Raw genomic sequence first — 12,253 nt, forward strand, 5'->3', positions numbered from 1 at the left:
CTGAGAGTCTAATTTTATTTTTTGCCAAAATAATGTTCTGATGCTACACATACACACACAAAAAAAGTCTAGCAAATGAATTCTGCTTTCCAAAAGTCCGATATCTCTGTGTCCTCTGAAATATGTACCTTTCCAGCATAGCTATTGTAAGACCATATTTCTATTTGTTGTACATCACTACCCAAAAATCCTGTCAGTTTCTTTACTGAAATTTAGAGACACAGGCAATTAGCATCTTGAAGGGTGCACTATGAAAAAGGGAATGGAGGGTGTTAAGCCAGTTACCTGCATTTGTTCAGATAAGTGGGCTTTGTTCTTGTTATTGATGATATGTATGAGGATGCTGCTCCATCTCCTGCCCAAAGTCCCAGTTGTTTTGCTGACCTTTACATTTATGTAGTGTTTGTGCTTCTGTTTGTTACAACAACATACTGCAGTAGAACGCTGACATTTTTTCCTTAAATCTGCAGTGGCACACGCGGTTCTTGTCTAGCTGTATCTTCTCTAAGCCACTTTCTTAATGTTATCATTTTCTCCAAATAGCAATGCTATTAATAGAGCAATTTTAAGGCAGCACTTTAGAAAGATGGAGCGTGTTAAGAATTTCCTTCACTGATACACACTTTGTGTCTGTGTCAATATGATATGAATGTCTTATCACAAATGATTGATGCCTCTGGCCACATCGGTGGGAGAAGCAGAGATAAGCAGGCATGCTAATCCTCCTCTTTCTGTCACCTTGAACAACCTTGTTTGTTACTATCATATTGTCCTCAAATGAGCGCAGATTCTTCATCAACACAAAGAGGAATAGACTGCTTATCCAAGGCAAATAAAAGTAACCTACATTTTCTATTCTGTAAGCTTTTGGTTATATGTTTAAGGACTGTGTTGACTCTATACTGTATCAAAGATTAAGCAGATTACTCTTCATTTGTTGTACTTTCAGCCTCAACTTCTTACTGGCATTCATACACATCATTAACCTTGTAATGTATTTCTTCTTTCATGTAATTACTTAAATCATTTTTATCATTTGCTGAAAACTGAAAGCCATGGTCAATGGATCAAAATATTTGCTGATTTGTGTTTTATATATATACCACGGCTGCCACTGCATCCTTATAAACCTGTCAACACGCAATAGGGTGTATGTGTACAAGGAAATGAATGACTAATACCATTATTTGAGTCTTATATGAAGACAACACTATTCTAACACAAGAGATAGTATACATGGTACTGTTTATTCAACTGTGGAAAAAAACAAAATTGAACATATATATAAGTACCATATATATATACTTTGTTTTCCATGATGTTATTTTTTTTCCATTTAAGAAACAAATGCTCTTTCCCCTACCTGCCCATATCAGAGAATGATGTGTATTATGGCAGCTCAAATAAACCAACTTCTAACCATCCCTCTCACTAGAAATTTACAGAATTGGCTAGTGTTACTTGACAGTCAGGACAACAGCAAAGAGGAGAGAGCTTGGACACCTCTCAAGTGTAATGATTTAATTTTGTCTCCCAGAAGTCTCACTGTTCTGAACCTGAGATGTCTTTCTTCTTTGCAAGCTGCATTGTGGCATCTGTTGAGCTAGAGCTCAAGGAGTCAGTATTACTTTAAACATGTAAATCAACTCAGGATCAGTTCTCCAGACATCAGCACTCAAATAGATGAATTCTTTCTTGCTTCTCAGTAATGTGGGACACTAAGCCATGAAGATGGAAAAATATACTTGTGAAACAGTATGGTGTGTTATCTAACACACTATGCTAGTTATTTAAAAAGTACAAGCATATCCTATGTATGTGATCATCTATCTATGAAGAATTTGTTGCATGTAGCTGTGAGGAGCAGTTCACTAGCCACTGTGATTTGGAAATTCAGGGCAAAGAACGATAAGTGGTGCAGTGCTTTAGTATGGCAGTTATAGGGTAGTTATTATCTAACAGGGTTAAAAAGTTGAGAAGAATGAGAAGCTACATTTCCGTTAAGAACCAAAAGACCCAGCTGCCTATTGGTGCTGCCTTCGTAACATGCGTAACCTACACTTAAACAGCATTCCTTGGAAATTATTTGTTACTTGAATAGCTCAACATTTTCTATGAATGCTTTCTGTCTTGAAGCAGCCTTGGATCCTGGGCAGGATTTGAGCTACAGGAGCTAGCAGCACTTCTGGCAGAGGAAGTGACAGGGGAAGTGAAAGAAATGAACTAACTTAGGGCCATGTCTCCTTTACAATATTTCCACATGTATTTTGCACTTTTACAGGACCACAGTATTAGTTCAGGTTCAGTGTTATTTCTAGTTTCATGTGCAGCACGTGCAAGCATTTTTAATCTTGTGCATATTCAAATTATAACACTGTGAATTACACAAAATCAGCGCATTTCCAAATTTAATTTTAAAGGGTCTCACTGATCCCCCAGTCTTATAGATGCAGAAGAGATGATGCATCTTGGCTTTGCTGGCTATTTTGATGTCCTTCATTCTAGTTGAGTCACTTTTTACTCTGTTTTGTTCCTCTTTTGAAACAAGGCAATACAAAAGGAGCCTGATTTTATTCTACTCATTCAGGACTCATAGTGTTTGCAAGAGGGGCCATTACCCTTTTAACAATCCCTTACACATTAGGAATAAAAATATCAAAATATCTCACAGAATGGTTAACAGCAATGTGTACTTCATTGAATAAGGTGGCTGTTTTTTTCATTTTCATATTATCCTTTATATGACTGATGTACTCACTACTATTGGGTTTGTTTGTGATAAGGTACCTGGTAATTTACACATATGAGCAAGACTGTATTTGATGTGACTATAAGTAGAAGTAAATATATATAGTTATAAGAAGCAGCTTGAAGGAGAAACTTGAACTTCCAGAAACTTTAAAAGCTTCCCTTCCAAAATCATGCAATGTTTTTTCCTGTTATCCATTGTGAACAGAAAGATTCTGATGTGCAAGAATATATTCTGGCCTTTCTTGGCAGCATAGGGAAGTAACAGAAGTCATAGGGCATCTCTTGATCCTGGAGTGAGGAGAAATTCTGGAGTAGGAGTCATCAAGAGAAGAGAAGCAAAGATGTTTCTTGGTTGCAGTCAGGTGGATGACTCCAAATTGGAAATGTAAAGTTGTGTGTCAAGTGAATGATGCTCTTTGCCTGAGAATACTGAATTAAACTCCCTGCTGTAGATTTCCTTCACACCAGAAGGAAGAATGCTATAGTGCTGGTCTAGTCAGTTAGTTTGCCCAATTAGTTACATTTGCATTTGTTTTACAGTGAAAAACAACTCCTAAGGAAGAGTAGAAACACTTGTGCTAACTAGTAGCTTGACATTTAAAGTCAATAATAAATCATTGGAACTAGAGTCTGTCAGTTACCATGTTCGTGCAACTTGCCTCTCACAGTGTAACAAGGATTTCTTTTAATTCTTTGTCCTGAGTTTGCTTTTGACCTGAAAAGTCTGCTTGGGATTTAGAAACTTCACAGGAACATATCCTGACCAATGAGAAATTCCAAAATCGGTGGGTGTGTATCTTACAGAGATCTCTATATCTCTACCATGTTTCTTCATTATGCCACTTGGTATTCTGGGGAATGCCTACTTTCCTTCTAATGGTCTGTTTGAAGGAAGGTAAAAGCGCTGGATATTTTTACCTGTTTTATAGTAGCCTTTCTCTACAGATGGTATTCCATTTAAGTTGAAAATTACTCCAGTGTGTCTTCTAGAAAGTACAGTTTAGCTTAGCATCTCATGTGCATGGCACTCAGATATCAATAGCAAAAATATATCTTTTGGTAGCTCAGTTTTATTTACTTGCCACTAGTGGCAGTATAAGCAGATGTGATTTATGTTGCAGGCAGAATGTGTACAAAAGGAATGTTTGGCACAGCTGTGTCCTCAAAACATTTTGGTCTTGGTGCCTTCTGTAATAAATGTCTTTCGTACAGATCTTCACAGCCACTCATTGCCAAGTGATCAGAAAAGTTAATCCTGGTTTTAAGGCAGTCTATATGTTTTAATAGTACTTATTTTTACAGATCATTCCATCAGTCTAAATTTGTAAAATACTGTGTAATTTTCTGTGATTACAGAGAATTTTGATAAATTGCTTTTTAAATTCAAACCATTCCTGATCTGTAAGAGAATAATAACCTCTTGCTTCAGGGTAGTATTCCAAGTGCTTTTTGAGGAGTTGGCATGTCATCAAGACAGTTTGCATTGGCCTGACTGCTTAGGCTTTCTTGCTTAATGCTTATACAGGAGCTTTTAACAGTTTAACATTTGTAAGGGAGAATTTCTAGCAAAGAAACTATATCTGTGGATAGCATTTCATAAGGGAGGTAGAATGGGATAGGAATGAGTTGCCAAAGATAGGCATAAGCATAGTATAGCAAGAAAATGTTTTTGGAAGGTTTTCTTTGTTCATTTCTTTAAAGTTTTTGTATTTATGGGAAGACATAACTTGTTTCTTTCATTGTATTTTTAGTATGCTCTTAAATAATCAAATACACATTAATTATTCCCAGTTGAAGTGCGTTAGATATTAGCTGTTTCATCACATATTTCAGTTCCTCTTACAAAATTTCATTTTCAGTGAAAGAAATGTTTCAGAGATTCTGTGATATCTTCTTCTTGCCGTGGCAGGAGTAATGATGCTCATTTATATAGAGATTCTCTTGGATAGATATAGCCATTTTAAAGCAGATAAACTAATCCAAGAGAAACCTTTGATCTGGAGTAGGTCTTCCTTAAGTATTAACAAATAACTTTCATACTGATTGCAGTGTAAAAACTTAAAAGCAACAGGAGAAATTATTGTTTCTAATTGCTGTGATAGAAACACTGCAAGGAGCGACCTCTCCTGTAGCTGGTGTTTTACCACTTGGAGCTTAAATGGTAGGTTATTGTTTAAAAATGAGTGGAGTTTTAGAATAGAGGTGTGTATGTGCACCACTCGTGATGTATTTGTGACCAGCTGAAGTAATCATCAGAAATGTTTAACAGCAGAGGTGTTCTGATGGGCTTACAGATCATCTTAGCAAGAACTTATTGTCCTGGGTACTGATAAAAGGCAGAGACATCACAAAACAACACAGCATTGCTGTTTATAAGCTGCCAAATGTAGACGAATACACAGGAACCTTTGGGCTTTTGGATGGGTTATTAAATTCCTTTCAACTTTACCAATTCCTCTTGCTCTCTTCAAGCTGAATTTCCATCTTTGTGGTAAAAATACAGCAAATCTGCTTGTATCCATGCTCTAACCTCAGCCAGATACTGGGATAATGATTGAGTCTGTAATTCAGCTTAAAGGATCTGTAGGTCTGTGTGCCGATAATGCTCTGCCGCAAAATGTTTATCACTGGTGGTAGACTAAGCTCACCATCACTGAGGGCTCTGGCCTCTGCTTTGCGTTCTGTTTTTAGTTGTAAATACATGATGAGAGATTCCAATGTGCTTTCTGTGTTTTAAAAACACACTGTCTTCTCACTCTTATCTCTTCTACTATCTCTTACTCAAATGTAACTTGTTAATCTTTTCAGGAAATGTGTAATTCTACTTTTTAGTTAAAATACAGTTGCAAATATGCATGAAGTATAATGCAATAGAGAGTGTGTTGGCAAAAACTGATTTTTAAGGCTGTCTTCTGTTAATAAAGAGATGTGTAGATATAGTACTATATTTATCAGATTTTCTTTTCCACGAGTCTCCTCTCCCATCTCCCTTTATTCTCATTTGTCCTTTCTTCCTCATTAACTCTACTTCTAACACAGGGAAAATTTGACTCCTCAGCATAAAGCTAGCATTCAAAATATTTTTTTGTTCTTCCCACATGTTGTCAGCACATCTATGAGATGTGATTATAAGCTTCAATATGGCATCATAATATTGGTTTGGTGATTTATTTTAGTTGATGTTAGTGCTTTTACCTGAAATTGGCTGAAATCATTTTTTTTTTCTAATACTCATCCTTCCTTTCCCTCTTGGCTCATTGCTACTTCTTTTTCAGCCTGAAATTGGAGTATGGTTTTCACAAAAAGATGTAAAAGAGTTTAAGTGCTGGGTCTGACTTAGTGTAGAACGGCTTGTGCTCCATTCAGTTAGTCTATAATTAAGAAAATACTTTTAAGGCTTTTTCTGCCTATTTACTTAAGTAATTTATGACTTGTTGTACCACATTCCTCTACATTTCACCACCAAGTAAAAGGGCAACCTTCTATGTCTGATTTTGGTTTTATGATCCTTCAGCTGTATGCTCAGTAGGTCCAGATTCTAGTTCTTAGTGAGCATCCCCGATGGTGCTCCAGAATTTGTTAGACACGAGATGGTGCACTACACATCAATATTCTCTTACTGCCTCTCAACGTTTAGTTTAGAAATCACTAAAACCTTTACTTACAGAGAGACCATTTGCAAAGATGTAGGAAAGGGAAGTTGTGCTGAGAGCTATGAGTATTGGATGGCATAGCTTTACTGCAAGAGTACGCTGTATGGCTGTTTTTCTTGGTTGTTGTTTTGGTTTTTTGATAGTGTGTTTATTAATCATGGAACAAGCAGTCTGTCTAGACTGCTCACATGTGACTGGTAACATTTTCCTGCTAATGCTGAGGAGATAGGGGTTGCTTATGAAAATAGAACAGTTTGTGGCTGTGTTTCTTTTAAATTTGTGTGTTAAGCCTGCAGATTCGGAACACATTGTTGCTTCACTAATACACGGGAAGTTACAGTAGAGAAATCCCTTGCTGACCTTCTTAAATTAATCTCTCCAGCATTAGTTATTTCCTTATTTTCGGTGGGAAGACAGCAGAGTTTAAATCCATGCAGCATATTTATGTGTGAAGATTGGTGCTCATAAAAAATGCATTGCAATCTAAACTAAAATCAAACCATCTTCATAGAAAGGAAAAATATTTCTGCTTTGGGATTTCTGCTGCGTGTGGTTGCTGTATACATGTATGTGTAAATGACTGCTGAGAAAGCTGCTGTGAAATAAGATCCTAGCCCTAGATTTCCCCCTCTGGAGCTTTTGCAACTGTTTGAAGCCAAGCTTTCAGATCTTGGGAATTCTGTCTTTATTTTGTTTTTGAAAGGCTGTTTACTTTCCTCAACCATTTTCTAAACTATTTTTTTCTCCATAGAAATGCTTCGAATTGTTTACAAACATGAATGCTCTCTACATTTTATTAAAAAGTTATTTTATTATCCTGGTCTTGCAACACATTTACTCTGTGGTAATGTTCAAAGGTAACTGTTTTTATCCAAACTGTAACTGGTGCTTTTTTTTTTATTTTTATTTTTATTTTTATTTTTATTTTTATTTTTTTTTATTTTTATTTTTATTTTTATTTTTATTTTTATTTTTATTTTTATTTTTATTTTTATTTTTATTTTTATTTTTATTTTTATTTTTATTTTTATTTTTATTTTTATTTTTGCTTGAAATGCATTGTAGCACTGAACAAAGATTAAGATTTTGGAGGGTTTATTGTATTCAGTTTGCCTTTTGCACTGCTGGGTCCTGTTTTTCAGTCAAACAAAATTTCAAATTCAGATGAGGAAAACAGATCGGCATAACCATTACACGTCTCGTGCAATCAGTGCATTTCTTTGTGATGTGACCAAATTCTTTGGCTTTTAATTGTGTTGTGAATCATAATCTCATGGTCTGTGAGTGTAAGCTGCACTTGCAAACTTCATATCTAAGTGGATAGTGAGAAGGAAGCTTTTAAAGAATGTACTTTTGATTTCTGCAGAAAGTATGCTTCAGTGAAGAGAGCACTCCCAGTTAAATTCAGGATTTGCCTGTTCATAGATAAACTATGACAACTGTTTATCCACTGGTAGACATTTTCTTGTTAAATTGTGTTTTCTTTAAACCAACATTTCTAGTGGTTTCTTTACAGGCAGAAGGAATGCAGCATATACATACATACATACATACCTTGCTGCATATATATATTATATATATATATATATATATATTCTTTCTACATAGTCCCACACACTGAAGATAAGGTGATGAAATTCAGAATCACCTTGTATTGGCCAGAAAGTAATTTGATGCACACAAATGCACTGCAGGTTTCAGCACACAGAAGCTGCATCGTTTCTGCTCAAATAGAGGCTTGTTTTCTTTTTTCTTTTCTTCAGTTTTGCACATTATCCAATATAATGGGTCCTAAAGCTATAACTGGTTTGATAATATAAGTAATAGTTCATGCTGTGTGAACATAGACTTTGCATCAGATTCCATAAACAAAGCTTTGTGCTTTCTTACAGTATTTTCTGATATTGAGAAGGAAGTAAATGTAAATGAAAAGACAGAAGTCTTTTGGATAACACTTTTAAATCAACAGCAAAATACCAACTTGTTTCTCTTAAAAAATATATCCATGTAAACATTCTTTAAAACTCAGTTTTAAAGTTTCCATGGAGACAAAAGCTGCAGAAGTTGGCAGCATCATAAAACAAGAATGTTTCTGAGAAAATAGCATTTCATGCACTCAGAGGTATTTGAGTTCACCTGTGCTATTCTTAGGTTCTGCCTTTTATGCTGTCTGATGAAAAAAACCAAAACCTACATAGCTGAAGACTGCACAAACATTTTTAAATGCTCCCAAGGAAAAAGTCTAGGTGTTTGTAGGTTCAGCCTGGGTAAATGGCTGTCATTTAACAAAGTATTCTGCAGACATAACAAAATCTTCTTTTGAAGCTAACAGTGACCTGGGCTATAAAAACACAAGTGTGTCCAGCTGATCTAGAGAAGAGATTGTGCCCTCCTGTGCAGTGTTTGTTAAACCATGCCAGTTTGGGTCCTCTCATATAAGACAGATATTAATGACTGGATGGCAAGAAGCTGGTTGTTCTGTGGGATCAAGCTGAGGCAGTGGGCCTTGGTTGGCCTGGGGAGGGGATTAACAGGCATCTGCCTGTACCTGCAAGGTGGTCAACGCCATCAGTGAATATAAACTGAAACTAAAGAGGCTGTGTCTGAATGTAAGGAAGAACCTGAGGGCAGTCAAGCATTGTCCACTGAAGCTATACAGCCTCTATCACTGGAGATTTTTGAGGCCTGAGTGGATGAGCTATCAGCAAGCCTATCTGACTCTGTGTCTGGTGAAGTGTTGAGCAGGAGGTTGGGCTTAGAGGCCTTCTGTGGTCCTTCTCAATGTGAATGACTGATTCTGTGAATGATTGATCCAGATTTTGTACAAAGCAAATGCTGGTGTAATAAAAATGTAATTAGTCTATATTGTGTTGCATCTTATCCAACATATTTCTCATGATTTGCCAGCTGCATTTTGAGAGGAGTGGTAAACCTTGCTTAGCATTACTGGAATAAGCAGGAGAGGGTGGGTGTAGCTGGGGGAAAACTAGTTGCAATAATCTTACATTGGAATTTTTTTGTTTGTTTTATTTGAGCATTACAGGGTGTCCAGGCTCAACTTTCTGGCAAGATAGGGCTGGGGGTGAAGAGTAACAGTGGCTGCTCCGAAAGTAATGCCTCTTATTTTATTATGTCAGCCTGTGGTGGTATAACAGTAGAGGCTGAATCTTGAAAACAGTGTTCTGTTACATGTTGTTGCTGTGTGACAGATGGCAGCAGAGAGGCAGTCTGATAGAATGACGCATGACATGGAAGTGCTTGTGGAGCAAAGGTGTGGAATTGAATTCCTCCATGTGGAAAAAATAGCACGCATTAGCATTCGTCAACACCTGCTGAATGTTTATGGAGACCAAGCAGTGGATATGAGCACAGTGAGGAAGTAGGTGGTGTGTTTCAGCAGTGGTGACAATGATGTGAAAGACAAACCACATTCTGGAAAGCCATGCACATCTGTCATACCACAAAATGAAGAGAGTCTCAGACAGCTTCTCTTTGCAGATTGGTGGATTATGGCCAGGGGACTGTATACAGAGCTGGATATCAGCTTCAGTGCATTGGAAAAAATGGTGGCAACACTGGAGTATCAAACAGAAAGAACACCGCAAGCAGGTTTTTTGGGTTCTATTGAACCAACATGAGGCTGAAGGTGGCAGTTTCCTGGCATTGTTATTGGTTACAAGACTGTCCTACCAGACCCACCATACAGTCTGGATTTGGCAGCTTCTGACTTCCATCTGTTCAGGTTGATGAAAGGTGGACTGCATGGGCAACAATTTCCTAGCACCAGTGCCATCATAGCAACTGGGAAACAGTGGATTTTCACTAGCGTGGCATGCAGGCTCTTGTTCATTGCTGATGAAAATGCATAGTTAATGGTAGTGACTATTTTGAGATGTAGTGTTTTATAGCTGGGGATTTGCTCTTTCAAATAGTGTGGTTGTACTGTTTGTACCTATTGTAGTTTCCATGGAAATAAATAGGAGGCATTGCTTTCTGTGCCACATGTATGTAACACTTGTGCACAACTTACCATTTCTGAGTCCTTTACTTTTTCCCATGTTGCATGTCTCCTACTGCATAAATGTTACGGTTATGTTTGCTATGAGGCTGTATCTATTAGAAAATTAACCAAACCATGGAAAGCTTGAATTTTCCAAAGTTTTCCATGCATGAAATGACGAGGTCTCCCAGAGATTGTCCATGATGAACCTGCTATCATATAGGAACTTTTCAAAGAGTAATTTCTCTTTCAGTGGATTCTTGTGTCCACTTTTTCCCCAAAATAAGAGTTTTCTGCACTTCTCTGGGATTAGTGTTGTTATTTGTATCAGATGCAGTACTTGGCACCCAGCAGCAGACTGCAAAACAGAATTCTGAAAATGAAATTTACCTGCTGGAACTCCTAAGACCGCCAAAATCTGTGTAGTTTAGAAAGAAATTTTCATAAAGTTAGGCAGGAAAAATGTCCCCTGGCATTATCTTCCTGCCTTTGAAAAAGAGAATATTGATTGAATACAAATGTGGCAGTGTTGACATTTGTTTAGCAAGAATCAATACAACATCACTCGCATCTAATTTCAGTTCTGAGATAAAAGAATTTTATTGCTCTATGGACTGGGATATACAGTATCATTTTTTCAAACTACAGTCAGTCTTCCAGTTTGTATTGAGTTTTCAGTAATTTTATTAGATGATTAACTGCTCTTATCTAAGGTTTCTTCCTTTTTTTTTTTTTTTTTCCTTGATATGTTTCAGTCTTTTAATAAAAAAATATTTCATTCTTTTAAAGCTTGACAAAAGTTACATTTAAAAATAAAATCAGTATGAGATCTAATTTTACTGTGACATTGTTGAAAGTATCTGTTGTATTTTTTCTCTTACAGTGAACGATTTTTTTTAAGACTGAATAGAAATGGTTTGCCAAAATGCCCAGAAAAGCCTGAAAGACACTGTTCTCTTTTTGTGGTGAGTTATTCATATTCTCAATCCTTTTTGTCCTGGGTATTTAAAACCAAATTTGGATTAAGTTATTCAGTAGTTGTCTCAGTGGCACTCCCTAAGCTTTTACTTTATTATTTGTTGTAAAGAGTGGTAAAGTTTTTAAATATTTTTATTTAAAATATTTAAATATTTTAAATAAATATTAAAATCCCAAGTTGAATGTTTTCTGGCAATATGTGGATGTATGTGCTTCATGTACATGTATACATACCACTCTTTTTCCTTGCAGCAAAGACTTTTACTAGTGAGTTTAGGGCCCAAAAGATGGTTTGTTCAGTGCTCCTTGCAACTTCAAGATATTAGGAGTTGTACAAAAGCGCCATTGCTCTTCAAGGCACACACTGAATCTTTTCTGTCCTCCTCTCCCCTTTTGCTGCCTTACAGCAAATTCTTGCCCATGATATTATAGGACAGACATATTGAGTGCATGACCACCAATTTGAAGTGTTAAATGGATAATTTCTTAATTGTATATAAATGACCTCACTGTTCATATATTGCCGTTACTGGCAGTAAAAGCAATGCATAAAGATCTTTTTAAATATCATGTTTTAATCAGGAGGCAGAAATAATGAGTTTCTGATCTTGTGCAGGATTTGAGTAGCAGTGAACTGAGGAAAGACATCTATATCACTGTGCACATTATCCGAATTGGTACGTATAATGGTCTGTGAGTAGAAATCTGACATTTGTTAAATATATAACAATGAAGAAAACCACTTGGGGTCAACTTTGGGATTGGTTAGATTTACTCAGTCTCTGTATAAATTTCATGAAGCAGATGCCGCTCTTTTAATGCAAAAATTGCCTTGAATTTCTCAGCATTCCTTTGTGTTATTTTTCAAGTG

The 12,253-nt window shown here is 36.4% G+C and overlaps 1 protein-coding gene across 7 annotated transcripts in view; it reads left to right on the forward strand.

The window, feature by feature from the left end:
- The window catches only part of DOCK4 (dedicator of cytokinesis 4), a 232,705-nt gene that overhangs the window by 99,260 nt on the left and 121,192 nt on the right, over positions 1 to 12,253 (forward strand). For all 7 annotated transcript variants that reach the window (XM_015854079.2, XM_015854108.2, XM_015854097.2 and 4 more), the window contains exons 9-10: positions 11,288 to 11,369; positions 11,999 to 12,059. In XM_015854079.2, coding sequence (XP_015709565.2) covers positions 11,288 to 11,369; positions 11,999 to 12,059 — 143 coding nt within the window. The remainder of the gene's footprint in view (positions 1 to 11,287; positions 11,370 to 11,998; positions 12,060 to 12,253) is intronic.

Source organism: Coturnix japonica, chromosome 1 (assembly GCF_054131305.1).
Source record: "Coturnix japonica strain WE chromosome 1, WE-NBRP24, whole genome shotgun sequence".
Classification (NCBI taxonomy): domain Eukaryota; kingdom Metazoa; phylum Chordata; class Aves; order Galliformes; family Phasianidae; genus Coturnix; species Coturnix japonica.